Genomic DNA, 15407 nt, shown 5'->3' on the forward strand with positions numbered 1-15407 from the left:
AAGAAAGAAAACAACCTACCACAATAAAATCTTGAAAATTTGTTTAGGAGCATGCCCACGCGAAATACAGCTTGTATAAGGCCTAGGGTTAGCAACAGCGACTACTAAAAAAAACATAAATAAATAAAAACAATTTAAACATCATTCCTTGTACATTGAAAGTTTTAATGCTATAAAACAAATTGTTTTAATTTAAAATTATTTAAGAATTTGTGTTTCTTTAATTTTTATGTATTGGTGATTAAATTGCTTTAAAATAAATATTCTTTGACTTCGTAGGTTAGTTTTTTTAAAATCGATAAAAATAATACGAAATATTCGATGATTCCATATAAGTTTGGTTGTGTGTAGATTTAGTTAGATAATATGTTCAATAGCAGTACAGGAAACGATTGTTTTCTAGTTGTTTGTCCAGTTTTCCTACATGTCCTTAACAATATTTGTCAAACAATTTTATTTATTGTTCTTATGCTAAAAACTGATTATAAATGAAGTGAAGACAATAAAAAAATTCAAATCTTATACCATTTATTATTTTACCCCAGCCACGTTGAATAATATCGCAAGCATTAACTAATTTTATAAATTTATTTCTGATTCTCTGCAATTAACAAAAATACATTTAACACAAATATACATACATTTTTTTAATTAATATAAATAATAAACATTTTTAAAATGTTTAAAATTACGGAAAAGTTGAATTCGCCTTAATTACAAAAAAGCATATTAGCTCTTGATCACCTAAAATTTTATAAAAATTATAATATAATATAGTAAAGTTATAAAAAATCTATTACGGTTTCGGCAGATGAATTCGTAACGTCTTCATCAGAAAAATGTAAAGTATTTTCCTTAGAATCTGTATCCTTTGACATCAAAGGAATGTTTTCTTTAGTTTCGCAGATCAAATTTTCCAAAATTTCTAAAACAAAAAGTAAATGAATCGGAGAAGTTGTACGATAAATTTTGTTTTGGTTTGAGGAGAAAGTATACTCTCCAAATATTATCAAAAAAGAAACCGCAAATTTGTTTTCCCACAAAAAAAATTATTTTTCAATATTCTTTTCTGTAGACTCACGACTTATGTCCAAATATACTGAAAATTAACAATACCTTTATCCCTGAGGGATATGAAAAATAGATCACTACCGATTCTCATACCTACCGAACATAAATATAAAATTTCATCAAAATTGATGAAGCCGTTTTTGAGTATTACAACTAACTCTGTGACATTATTATGGCAATTACAAAATAGGGGTCAATGTCACATCATAGAAAAAATAAAAATTAAAAATTTTTGTAAACAAAATAAAAAAAAATTAGGGTGAATCGCTCTTACCCCTTACAGGTATGAAAAATAGATTGCGACCGATAATCAGACTTATCGAATGTACATAGAAAATTTCATAAAAATCGGTCAAGCCATTTCGGAGGAGTATGACGACTAACTCTGTGACACTAATGGCTATTAAAAAAAGGGTTTAGAGTAGAGGGGTGAACATTAAGGGCTGTATGTATTTTTTAATGCTACATTATAAAAAAAAATTTTTGTTTAAAAAACGGGTCCGACTTTACATGCAAGCTAATCAGTTACTTCATGAGATAGATAGATATGCTAACTTATGTATTAATAGCTTTAGGTATTATTTGAAGCACTCAAGTACACATTGTGTACTTACTTATTTATTGTATTCATGTATATTCTATTTTTATTTGTAATTTTTAATATTGCATATATCTTTACTGCTGTAGTCTTGTATAATTTTGAGTTCGTACCGTTCATTATTAATAAATAAATAAATATATTAATATAATATCTAATGTAATTGAATGTAATATCTAATGTAATTTCTTTAACAATTTATTTTTTTTTTTTAAACTTTGATCAGATAAAAGGCATATATCGAGCACAGTTTAATTAAATCTTGCCCAAGTACTTTCGATCCCTAGATCATCTTCAGGGGCATCTGAAATAAGCCAAGAAACGTTTTTTTATAACCAAAGAAATTGATTAACTTCGATAAAAACTCGAAGTTTTATGGTTGAAAAAAGGTTTTTTATATGATTAACGTCAGAACGTTCTTGTCAGAATTTTAGGTTAAGTGACTCAGTGCTGGGAGGATTTGCAGTAGAGCTGGACACTCTAATAGAAGGTATGACTAACAATGCTAATACTAAACAATATTTGAGAAACTCTTGCATTAGCTTACTTCAACAACAACAATGTAAGTACAAACGCAATTTTCATAGAAATCACCATAATTTTAAAAAACAAAAGGATTTGCTAAAATCAATTAAACAAAAAATTGATAGAGATTCTCTTGTACTCAGCAAGGCTGATAAGGGTAATTGTGTTGTAATCTTAGAACAAACTCAATACATAGAGAAAGTAGAATCTTTTCTTTCAGATAACAGTTTTGTAGTTTTGGAAAAAAATCCACTTAACACCTTTATTAATAAAACAAAAGCAATGGTCAAATTGTTTAATGATACTATTACTAAATATAACAACAGAAAGTTAATTGTATCTAATCCTATAACACCTAGGTTATATGGACTTCCTAAAATCCATAAACACAATTGTCCCATAAGGCCTGTAGTAAGTTTTTGTAACACTCCAGTTTCTATTTTATCAGAGTTTATTTACAACACAATTCAGTCTATCACTAATTTTAAACCTAAGTTCTCCATCAAAAATTCTTTAGATCTAATAGAACGGTTAAATAACATTAGGATAGAAGAGGGTTTTTATTTAGTTTCTTTTGATGTTTCCAATCTGTTTACTTCTGTACCAAGAGATGAAACATTACCTTTAGTACACAATCTTCTAGACAATTGCAACATATCAGCAAAAGACAAAGATGCTATCTTAACTATACTTAAATTCTGTCTGGATCAGGACTTCTTTCAATTCAATCAAAAAATATACAAACAACCAACAGGTTTAGCAATGGGATCTCCACTATCACCTTTTCTGGCTGACATTTTCTTAGACAGCTTAGAACAGAAGTTTGTTAACAACAACAACAAAATAGTTTTTTGGTCAAGGTATGTTGATGATTGTATAGCTCTCATACAGGGAACCCAAGATGATGCTTTACAGATTCTGGATGATCTTAATAACCTCCATCCCAACATCTCTTTTACTCTGGAACCAGAATCTGATAAAAAGTTGAACTTCTTGGATATGACTATTTCCCGTAATAAAGATTCTTTAGAGTACAATATTTACAGAAAACCTACCCAAACAGATCATGTTATACATGATACATCTAATCATCCAACCCAACATAAAATGGCTGCTTTCAACAGTTACATTCATAGGTTACTCAAATTTCCACTTTCTAATGATAATTTTAATTCAGAACTTAATACTCTTAAACAAATTGCTTTCAATAATGGTTATGATCCTAACATTATCTATAAGCTTCTAAATAGAGCTAAACTAAAAATTGCAGAAAAGCTTGCATATTCATCACAATGTTTTCTTCAACGTACTGCTTCAAATAACACCAGATATTTCTCCTTCACCTACATTAGCAGCATTTCCAATAAAATATCTAAACTTTTTACTTCTACAATCGATAACATCAAAATTTCCTTCAAGTCACACAACACCTTAGGTTCCTTCTTAATCAACACCAAAGATAGGATGAACACACTTGACAAAAGTGGTACTTACAAATTAAAATGTGATGATTGTGATGCTTCTTATGTAGGTAGAACCATTAGAAAGTTATCCACTAGAGTTTCAGAACATTTGAAAAGACCAAACTCTTCAAGTTTTGGTCAACACTTATTATCCAGTAAACACAATTTTAACATCAACACTGGTTCATCTATCTTACATGACATTAGTAGAAAGAAAAACTATATGGAGTTGGATTTATTGGAAGATTTGGAAATTACAAGGGAAACAAATGAAAACTCTCACTGTCTTAATACTCAAATTAATTTAAATTGTACTAAATTTAAACCTATTTTTAAAAACTTTATTACAGCTTCACCTCGTGGGGGACCCAGCTCGACTGTTTAGACTTCCTGCACTGAGCACATCCATAGTAATTTTATAGTTATACCATTGACTGTGGGTTCAACTGAACTACTTGGATTACACCCCATTTATAAATATATTTTGCTTTCCATTTTGATTTCAATTATTAGTATTTTAATTACATAGTCAGATCTCTTCCTTTCTATATTACAGATAGTGCTTGGTAGACCATTTTATTGTAGTCAACCACCCACTGTTTAACATATTGTTTAGTCCGCTTCTTGCATTCTTACTTTTCGTCTATTTCAGTTGCTCTCAAACTAACACCTTAATTATTACAGACATGTTTGAGTGTGAGATCTGGATTATTCAATCTACTTAAAAAATATTCTATATAATTTTATATTTCATCAGTGACCTCCTATAGTAGTGTCAGTTGGACTTTTGGTCAATACTTAGTTTCATAGAATTGTAAAAGGTGCAGATCACATATCTATGATTGTGACTGCTCATCCAAGTTGTCATTTGTCACATGTCACCCCAACATTTCCGTTAGATCAGGAGCCATTCTGTCTCCGGCTTCTTCAAGTAATGTAGCCTTCCTTAAATTATTTTAAAGTGTTTGTTTGTCCATTTGTAGTGTAGTGTAATGTACAATTATATGTTTATGACATCTTGTTCTTGCCGGATAGGCCACAATTGACGAAGTAAGTCTATAAACGTTAATCATATAAAAAACCTTTTTTCAACCATAAAACTTCGAGTTTTTATCGAAGTTAATCAATTTCTTTGGTTATAAAAAAACGTTTCTTGGCTTATTTCAGATGCCCCTGAAGATGATCTAGGGATCGAAAGTACTTGGGCAAGATTTAATTAAACTGTGCTCGATATATGCCTTTTATCTGATCAAAGTTCATTTATTCGAGCATTCAACCTTATATTTATTTATTTTTTAATTTATTTTTTATTGAACAAAATACATTCTCAATACGAACAGGATGACGCCACTTTTAGTACTTTGTACGGCTTTAGATGTCTAATGTACATCCTCAGCGCCAAAATAGATTTACAAGGTGTATCCCTAAAGTATGTTAAGTAAGTCCGCTGGTCGTTTTTTTTTTGGTCTCGTGGACATTCGATAATCCGATAATCGATAATCTCGGGTCCAATTATTGTCGCTGGACGTCCACCGAACGTCGTCTTAGGACGTCAGTTGGACGTTTGGCATCGCGACATTTGGACCAAACTAGGACGTCCAAAGTACGTCCTTAATACTAAAATGGACGTTTGAGGGACTTGGTCAGTGCGACATTCTCTAGCATATATGGCGAACATATAGGGTATATTGCGCGAATAAAGCCAACATGAGGTTTAACTTAATTTGGCAGGCTTATGTCTACTAAGAATAAATCAGATGGATTGGCGTTTCTAGTGATTAGTCTTTAGATAGAGATATAAAAAACAAAATTATTTAATATAAAAATAAAAGTTCAGTTCTACAAAATTAGGCATTTAGTCATGTGAAAGGCAACAGTAATCGGAAAACATGACGATACGCTATCCGAAAAGTCGTCGTTGTTGTTTAATAAAATCATCCTCCTAATTTTAAATGTATGTAAAAATGTGAGTTTGATGAACTACGTTATGAAAGTAGTGAGCCTGCAGTGTGATCTTGTACTATTAGCAAATTTTTTATTAAGTCGATCCAGTTGTTGTATTTTATTTATTTTGACGTTATAATTGGCAGATTTTACTGATCCATAGACATATATAACACAAGTAGACTGAGCGCTGCAGTACAGACCTGCTCTCCCAGTGCAACAGACTAAATTGACGCAAAGCATTCCCTGCATATATTTTTAATGGGCCCGGTTTAATAATCACGTGACCTTTCCAATAGTCATTTAGGTCACATGGTCGATAAACCCGAAACATTAGAAAGAGATGCAAGGACTGCTTTACGCCTTTCTCTGTCGCACTGGCAGAACGGATATGTATCGCAGCGCTCATCGCATCTATTAGTAGTATATGTTCTAATTTGTTATTATAGGTTAGGTTAGGATTATCGGTTAAATAGTTGTTATTTCAATTTTTTTGACGTTTTGTTGATTGTGTTTTTATACTGTGAGACCATATCGAATTTTTAATGTCGAGCTGGTACAAATTTTGTTGAACATTGATTTCGCTCCCGTAATTGACATGCAAAATCAACGGTCACTTCAAGCGTTATTTCTAAGAGAACGGTTCATTCAACACAAAAAATGGTTATAAACATTTTTGTTCAAAAAATTATCTCAGCTAAAATTCAGCCTGTTCGTATAATTTATAGAGGTTCAGTGGCATTTTCGTCCCTGACGACTGGAGTAATAGAATCAATTTCTTAGAAATTCATTTATCTTTCCAGAAAGCAAAGAAAACTAGCAACTGATATGATTGTTTCGAATTGATTTCGTAGCAAATTTGAAAACGTTAAATACAAATAAAATTTTTTGGCTCTTTAATGCATTTGTGTAGTAATATTTTATAAACAATGTACGTACTGTTCAGTTCATTGAGAATTTGGTCTCCTTCTAACTTTTTTCGGACTTCTTCCAAGAATTCAATATTATCATCTTTAACTTTTTCTGATTGGGGTATACTTATTGCATTGTTCTCCATATGTACTTGATGTTCACTTTGGGCTGAAAAAATGAGAGTTAGCAAAAGCCAACACAAAGAGAAGAACTAACCAAGGAAAAGCGTGGCTTATCTACTGTATTTATTGGAAATAAATCATAATTTTATTTAAAAATATAATGTGAAGAAAATATCTCCTCTAAGAGCCAAGTGAAGCGAAGTATAACTTAACTCCCAATCCTAAGGTGTAGCTCTATCGCACCGACGAGATGCATGTACAGAGAGCAAAGTGTACCACAAGCGATGCTTCATAGAAAAGGGGAACTTTGACGGTAGCATTGGTACGGTAAGGGCGCACTGTCGTACTCGACAAATTACTTTGGCCCCACCCATGGGAACTCAATGAACCAGAGCCATAAAAAAACAAACAAAAACAATTTGAATTGGACTCGTCTGAAATGGGCGACTCATCTGAAGTGGTTGCTATGGAGCAACCAGAAGCGTACAGCAGCAACTACGGTTGAAGACTTCACCCCAAAACCAAGTTCATTGAGAGCTGTGCAGACAGCGGAACATAAACTGATTATAGCGGAAATACTTAAAATTAAACCTCAAAACATATCACATTTCCGGAGCTCAGAAAAGAGAGTTCACAAATGAAAAACGGCTGCTGAGGCGTGGTTTAAAACACTTAGAACCAACAGACAAAAAACAGGGGATGAAATTTTAGACTTTTAGAGCAAGGAGGTGAAAATAACTCGGTATGATAATTCCTTCATTTATTTTTTAAATAAAATACTCTGCTAATGACATATATGCATTTTGTTGTAGATTAAATTAAAGCTTCTTCTTCTTCAAGTGCTCTCTCCGCTACGGAGTTTGGCAATCATCGTTTGCCATTCGTATCTTTGAATCTGTTGCTCTAAATAATTGGTTAGATATGCACTGGAACCAGTCTCTTAAATTGCGCACCCAAGATATACGTCGTCTCCCCACGCTTCGTTTGCCCTGAATCTTTCTTTGGATAATTAACTGGAGTAATCGGTACTTTTTCCCTCTCATCACATGACCAAGATATTCCAACTTTCTTCTCTTGATGGTGATCAACAGCTCCCGTTTTTTGTTCATTTTTCGAAGAACTAGAGAGAATTAAAGCTAATTGCTCACAATTGCTAAAAAGTGCTCGCAAATTAGGGTTGCTAGGTGTTAAAAAGGCGAGGTATCAAAGATAAAGTTAAAGCCTTTTTTTAAGCCCTTCTCTCTATTCGGATTGCCGAATATAGGCCTCTCCTAATTCTCGCCATTCATCTCTGTTGTTTGTATGACGTTTCCACATTGGTCCTGCAGTTCTTTTAATATCGTCGGTCCAGCGCATTTGCGGTCTTCCTCGTGGTCTTTTGGCTTCATATGGCCGCCAATTCCCGATTTCGACTCATACTTAAAAGACCATTTTATAAACTCACGTAACTGACACTTCTTCAAACCAGTAGCGTTGCTCGCTAGCTGTCTTTTAGTTTATCTCTGATACCTCGCGTTTTTAACAGCTAACAACCCTAATTTGCGACCGTTTTTTCTAAAAGGCAACCTTATATCATTATATTAAGAAAAAAATTAGCTTTAATGTGATATAAAAAATATGCATATATGTCATGAGCAGCGTATTTTATTTAAAAAATAAATTAACGAAATAAAATTTTTGTTCAAAAATTAATCACGCTCCATTGAATTAAAAATATTTGAGGCCACTTTTTGACTGGCTACCTATTATCAACGAATTCTCCCAATTTTAAATTATTATTATTATACAATATACAATATATATTATTATACAAATTAATTATTGTACAAAGTAAAAAATATTTGGAGGCACTAAACTAAATAAATAATATAAATCAAATTTTCTAACAAAGTAAAAATAAAAAATAAAAATAATGTCCAAAGCAACTAGTTCTTAGAAAAAGTTCTTACAATAATAGCAAATTACAAAAAATACAAATATTACAAAGTATACATAAGATTACAAAATTTATTCTAACAAAGAGAAAGCTTATAAAATATATCCTTACATTTTTAAGTTTTCAGAAAAAAAAATACGAACATTATACAAAGTTAACATTACACTAGGTACAATATCTAGTTAGTTTTTATAAAACTTGTTTTTAAAACTGTTTAAACTATGTCATCACTTAAACTGTTCGATTTATCAAAAACTCGGTTAACCAAAAAGTTTTGTCTTACAGTAGTTTTAAAAGACTCCTTTTTCAATTCATAGTTATGACCTCTTAGTCTAGCATCTTCGTTGATATTAAAAAAGTTTGATTTTACCCAAAAATCTCCCCTAAGAATTCTATAAGTAGATATAACATCGCCTCTTTCTCGCCTACGCGTTAATGAAGACAACTTAAACTTTATTAGTCGGGTTACATAGTTTAATCTTCTATAATTGAAGGGTGGCTTAGTAGCTCTTCGTTGTACTTCTTCTAATAAATTAATGTCCCAACTGGAGTGACCAAACTGACACTGCAAATTCTAGGTAAGGTCTGACATAACTTTTGTAGCGTTTCAAAAATAAGTCAGGAGACATTATATGAAAAGCTTTTGATATAAAGTATACAGCAGAGTTCGCTTTACTAACTACTTTTGCTGTTTGAGTAGACCAACTTAATGCTTGGTTGACCGTAACACCAAGATCATTAACTTCCTGTACCGGTTTCAGAGCAACTCTATCCAAAAAATATGATATATTTTTCGGATAGAGTTGCTGATATAATGTGAGTTTGATTAATTACGTTTTGAACGTTGTGATCCTGCAGTGGAATCTTAGATTATTGGTAGTACCACAATTTGCAGCAATGACTGCCTGGCACATTCTTGGCATACTTTATATGCAGTTCTAACAGTTTTGTTGAATTGTTTCACTCATGTGCCTTACTTCTATTAAGCGCTTGATCAGCCGACGCTTTATGGTTATAATTTCATTAGATATTTCTTTTTTAATTAGCTTTCAAAAATTCTCTATTGGATTCAAGTCTGATGAATTTTCAGGTTAGTCGAGCACTTCTACTTGGTTGTTAGCGAGTAAGTTTGCCTTACGAAAAGGTGTCGAGTCAGGCATAAACTTAAAACTCTCATTCGGGAACCACTCCTGGACCTGGGGAAGCATTTTGTTTCAAGTACGGGACCAGTAGTCTCAAGTACCGGTTCTGTCTCATTGTTTCAACGACAATGTACGGTCTATCAGTTCATTGACCGCCTATGATGGATCACGCCATGAGACCCAGCGGGATTTTACCGTCCTTACAATATAATCCCCTTTTTATTTTTTCCCAGTTCTCCTAACAAATTCAGCTCTATCCATAAGGACCTGCAGGATAGACTCGGCCGACAAACAAATTTGGAATATGATTAGTTTAGAATCCTGGACAAATACATTAGTCCTAAACTACATAAAAAAACAATGCTAAGTAATGTTATTTACCTGCTTCCTGTAATACTATTTTGTGTTTCTTTCGTCCACTGGTGAATTTTTTTCGATCATATTTTTGTTTGCACCGTGGGGCCAAATCCAAGTTTTTATTTCTGCTTTTTTACTTGGTGTGGTGAGCTCTTGCGCTTTACTTACGACGGGAAAGCTACAGTTCTGGTACAACTGGTGTAACGAAAACTGACGACGATAATAGTCAGTATATTAACCGAGAGCAATGAAAACTATTTATGTTAACCTAAACATTAAACACTACAAATAATGCGCATAAGTTGTTATCAGAGTTTCACAGCACTGACATCAAATGGCGTCTGAGTCACGTATTTCCACGCCAGCTGTGTTACCGAGCTTACTAAAATTTCATTAAGTGTTACAACATGATAAAATGGAAACAAATGCATGGATTTATTACATATATAACTCAATTAATACCCCAATTAATGCAAAAAAAGTTGAATTTTACTAGGAGGAGGAAGTTGATTACCCACTGTTATATTTTATAAACTGTATTAAATTATATAAATAAATTGTTACATATAATACCTAAAATCATTATATAAATATTATATAAATAAAACTTTAACTCAAATTAGTTTGATGAAACTGCGTCACGTGTGAACTTCTTGGGGTGGATATTGAGTTAATTATATATAATATCATGCCCTAATGACAATGTTAACAAGTATACAAAATTGAATAACAAGTTATATAGATGTTAAATGTTAGAACCAATTAATCTACCTGTTGAAGCCGAAGTATTGGGGTCAGTAAAAGTACAGCTGTAGACAAAATTATTTTCATTTGAAGATAGCATTCCAGGTTGCTCATCAACTTCTCCAATGGGCCCAGGACTTACAACTGCTATTGACATTTGACCTGTTGGACCGCTCTGCTGAATAATCACTGTCGCAACTACTGGTATCTTAATCTGAACAGTGTTGCCAATTGATTTTTCTTTTTCTTTATCAGGTACTAAAACGCATATGATCAGAGAAATCAGAGAAAAATAATTTAGGATGTTGAACGAAATGTTCCTAGGGTAACACAAAATCTTAAATTTCTAAAAAACGAATACATAAGTAAATGCTGCCAAATATATGGAGAAGATCACCCAACAGAAAAACAATCAGGCACAAACAATGGAACCGCATCCATTGACACTCCATGAAATTATGAGAATTTTTCTATAATTGCACATCTCGCATGCGGCCAGCATATTTATTTTAGCCTCAGTCAAGGTCTACTGTAGCTTTCTTTCATTTTTAGGAATTAGAAATGGTCCCACTGTTCATTTAATGCTAACTTGACACTCCACTTTACCATTCTCCCATTGGTGGTAACTTGTGCTTCTCTAATTCTGGCTTTGCTAATAATCTTGACTTTTGCTTTTTTTTTAATATTATATTATACTTCTAGGCTATATGTATTCCTAATTTCATCTAGTGTGTTCATTGAAAGCTGTTATCCTTGAGCAACGTCGGCAATAATGATGGTGTCATCGGAATTTCTGAAATAGTTTACACGTTCGCCATTTAATAGAATTCCTGCTTCCGTGAACTCTAGGATTTCTTGGAAAATTGTAAATCGTGAATGTTAGAGGTGACAATATGTATCCTTGTAGAACACTTTAGAATTATCACTTTATCTGTATTCTCGTTGTTTACCAGACTTTACCAGAAGTTGATTGATTCCAGCATACATTTCTGATTGTCGTACCTCCGTAGGTATTCGGAGATCCTTGATATATCTCGACCGCCGCTCTGGAGGAGAAGCGAAGGATTTTCGCCTCCATCCTCTTACTCGTAGAGTCCATGTGTACTTGTTTTCACACTCGGCGAGAAGCTCACCGGATGCTCTATGGTCAACAAGGAGCCACCGGCAATGCAGAATACTTTAGACAGTTTGAGTTTTCTTACGTGAATAATATATGTATAATTTATCTAGTATTCTGAGCTCGGCGGATGCCTTGGATCTCACAGAGATGCCGGTTCTACAACGTGTAACCAAGTACACAATCCTCGAGGTGTATAGGAACGTCGGCAGAGTGTTGACTGTTCGACGGCCCTTCACTCCGTACCGCCACCTCTCGTGAAACAATCTTAAGTCCCGTAGGGACTTTTATTATTTTTGTCACATGGTTTTGACGACGAAGTGCTACTTCAGCTCGGCCACCGATTGAGGAGTAATTCTAAGTCCGCCTGGGGCTTTTATTTACTCCTAACCGTCGGTGGTCTAGTGGAACGCTGTGTCAGTTCGACACGATCTGAAATAGCTTTAAGACAACCTGTCTTTCCCTATTTCAAAGATCGATGTCTATTTGGACAGAGAGCGTTCTCTCCGAGCTGTTAGCTGGCTTCCTCGAGGTAATTTTTAGTTCGTTGCTTGACCTCTCTTCACCTCGATGAAAGATAGACCAACAGTCAACAACACCGGTTCCTGTAGCTCTTGTTGGTTTGAATAATATCGTAGCCAACAAGGCTTCGTGTTTATTCACACACCAAAGAGCTTTTGGAATTGTCTTCGAAGCGAAGTCTAGTCGAAGCGAAGTCTACGGAGGCTAAAGAAGTGAAATGAATAAAAGTATATGTATGATAACAGACAAGGAGAAACATTAACAAGAATTAACAAAATTAATCAGAGTAGTAATCATTAAAATACATGTACAAAGTTGTAATCATTTGAAATAGTAGAAGCAATGGAAATTGTAAATATCATTTAATAAAATAAATTGTAAATTATAAACATCAGATGAGATCTTTAAAGTAAGTAATTATTCTAAAGTACATAAAAGTAGAATAGAGTAAGGTCTCTCTTTATGCGAATTATTTTTATGCGATTTTAAAGTTGTGTGATTTGTATTTTGACCTATACCAATATATTAGATAAAATCTAACACACGAGTAATGGCGTAATTTTTTGAGGTGCGAGTGATGGAGAGTTAAGGGATGTATTATTAGAAAAAACAGAAAGAGCCATCGCAATTTGGATTAAGGAACTAATTTAGAGAAGAATTCCTGTAAGTGGTTCTTTAATCCAGGAAAAAAGCATTTCAGTTTTATGAGTTAATGAAACAGTCAGCGCCACCAATGCAATGCAAAGCAAATCATCAATAGTATTTGCGGAAATACAAAAACCTCAATTCAGGTTATATTGTAAACAATAAAACAATAACATATATCATACTATTTAAATATCTAACAATAAAAAACTGTTTTGTTCGAAACATAAAAAAGTCACGGTTATTACCTTGATTCTCTTTATCGGTTTTAGAAGTTATTGAAATGTTACTGTGCGTTTTTAAATCCTCGGCAGTTGCAGGAACCAACATCTGCTTATCACCAGCCGGCAGCACTCTTACTAAAACGGGTTTGCCTGTAATCGGACGAAGAAGAGCGAAGGGAGTTTGTTTCGATTCTATAGCCAGTCTCATTGCTTCAGTCTTAATGGGTTCGACGATTATTGCGTCTTTGAAACTGAAAAATTCAATAATTAAGTATACGTTGTGTCATTAATTTAAAAAAATGGGATGTGGCAATTCGTGAGTGACCGAAGAGGGGAAGCATAGCGTTCTTGTCGTCTAAGCACAGATCTGTGGCCTTTCATTTAATTTATTTATTTTATTTTATTTCATTTTATTTATAAACACGCATGGGACTACGTTTACTACTCCACGTAGTGTATTGTCGCGCGATCTGTCATTACAGTATGTTTTATTTTTTCACACCATCCACTGCTCCGTCCGTAGCTCACGATAAAAAAGCTATACTTTCAATATAAGTAAATACTATATACAAGGTTAGTGCCTGAAACAAGTGAGATACTCATTCAAAACCCTACCAGCGACTTGACAGTACCAGCAGAGTCATATAAAACAATCTAATATAAACCGAATGGAGAAGTAATGTTGGTAGTTATTCCAGAAGTATTGATCTATTGCAGAAAATATAACCTTTTAAAAAATACGTTCACTATTTTATGGAATATGATACTGATGATGGCTGTTTAAGATTCAATACATACATGAAAATTGTTGTTTAATGCATATTCAGGATATACCTGCGATAAGGCTTTACAATATATAGACAATGATACAAACTTCTTAATTAAAAATTGGTTCTTAATCAACAACCTACAGTATCCAGATGCCATTATAGCTGACAACCTCGAAGCTTTTCAACAACTTTTCTAGTACTTTTCAAAAAAATTTAAAACAAGTAATTCAGGAAGAAAATTCATTGGAACTTAAAATAAAGACTACCAAAACGACGATAATGGCTACTAGAAAAATAATTCGTTACACGACATAAGAATGTACAAGTAACACATAGAAATTAAAAGTTTAAATAGCTGGATTCCTGGATAAAATCAGACTTAAATTACGATTTTAATATTGGATCTCTAATATAACAGCCAAGATCAGCATTTAACAAAATGAGAAATCTATTATGTTACCAGTCACTCAACATCAGAGATGGAGTGATTAAGATGAGTCTTGAATAAAGGTATTTGTATATACAGTGAACGGCTAAATTATGGAATATTATCATTATTTCGAGAACCGTCGAGTTTTGAGGGAAACCCCGAAGCAGGTCGATTTTTGTTATAAAATACCAACTTACATGGAGTAGGAATGATGTCACCGGTGTAGGTGTAGTGACGTAATCGTTCATTTTTTTAAATAGAAATCGGTATAATGCGACACCTCATTTAAACAAGAATTTAATTCTGTATTTAAAGACGTTATATTCTTAACTAAAATATTTTTTTAAGGGTACAAAAACATTTTTTTTATAAATTTAAATTCGACTTTTCGACGAAATTTTATACAAGACGGTTTTTATCCAATTATTTTTTATTGTAGGATTATCTATTCAACTATTTATTAATCTTTTAACAATACATAAAAGGCGTATTTATGACTAGAATAAAATCGATGGTCAGATACCCATTCCCAAGCGGCCCAGACTTCACTGTGAATGATCTAGTGAATTTATTGTTCAAAACCTGACCAGAAAACAAAAAGTATTAAGACTAAATAGTCTGCTACCTGGCCTAGATTATTCTGGTGTATCGGATATACCTATGGATAAGCAGTGCTACAAAAAATAGGAGTTTGCAACTTAGTGTTACTCACTCCACATGCCATCCAAGTGTTTACGCTTAAAAAACCAGAATATAAAAAGTTATAAATAAAAAATAGTTATAAAATAAATGTGTCAAATCAATTCAATTTCAACATAAAGCTTTTAAGATGTCTTTATGAAACGCCACTGATAAAGGGTAAATAATTACGAATTCGCATAAATT

General features: G+C 33.0%; 1 protein-coding gene across 7 annotated transcripts in view; it reads right to left on the minus strand.

Annotated features, from left to right (window-relative positions):
• Positions 1-599: 599 nt before the first annotated feature.
• The window catches only part of LOC140448599 (uncharacterized), a 34766-nt gene continuing 19958 nt past the window's right edge, over positions 600-15407 (minus strand). For 5 of the 7 annotated variants that reach the window (XM_072541688.1, XM_072541686.1, XM_072541689.1 and 2 more), the window contains 5 exons: positions 13347-13573; positions 10842-11072; positions 6541-6681; positions 801-925; positions 600-744 (listed from right to left, as the gene is read on the minus strand). In XM_072541688.1, the coding sequence (XP_072397789.1) occupies positions 730-744; positions 801-925; positions 6541-6681; positions 10842-11072; positions 13347-13573 (739 nt within the window). In that variant the 3' untranslated portion in view covers positions 600-729. The remainder of the gene's footprint in view (positions 745-800; positions 926-6540; positions 6682-10841; positions 11073-13346; positions 13574-15407) is intronic. The other 2 variants (XM_072541690.1, XM_072541691.1) reach the window with 2 other exon arrangements.

The sequence above is a fragment of the Diabrotica undecimpunctata genome, chromosome 8, assembly GCF_040954645.1.
Source record: "Diabrotica undecimpunctata isolate CICGRU chromosome 8, icDiaUnde3, whole genome shotgun sequence".
Classification (NCBI taxonomy): domain Eukaryota; kingdom Metazoa; phylum Arthropoda; class Insecta; order Coleoptera; family Chrysomelidae; genus Diabrotica; species Diabrotica undecimpunctata.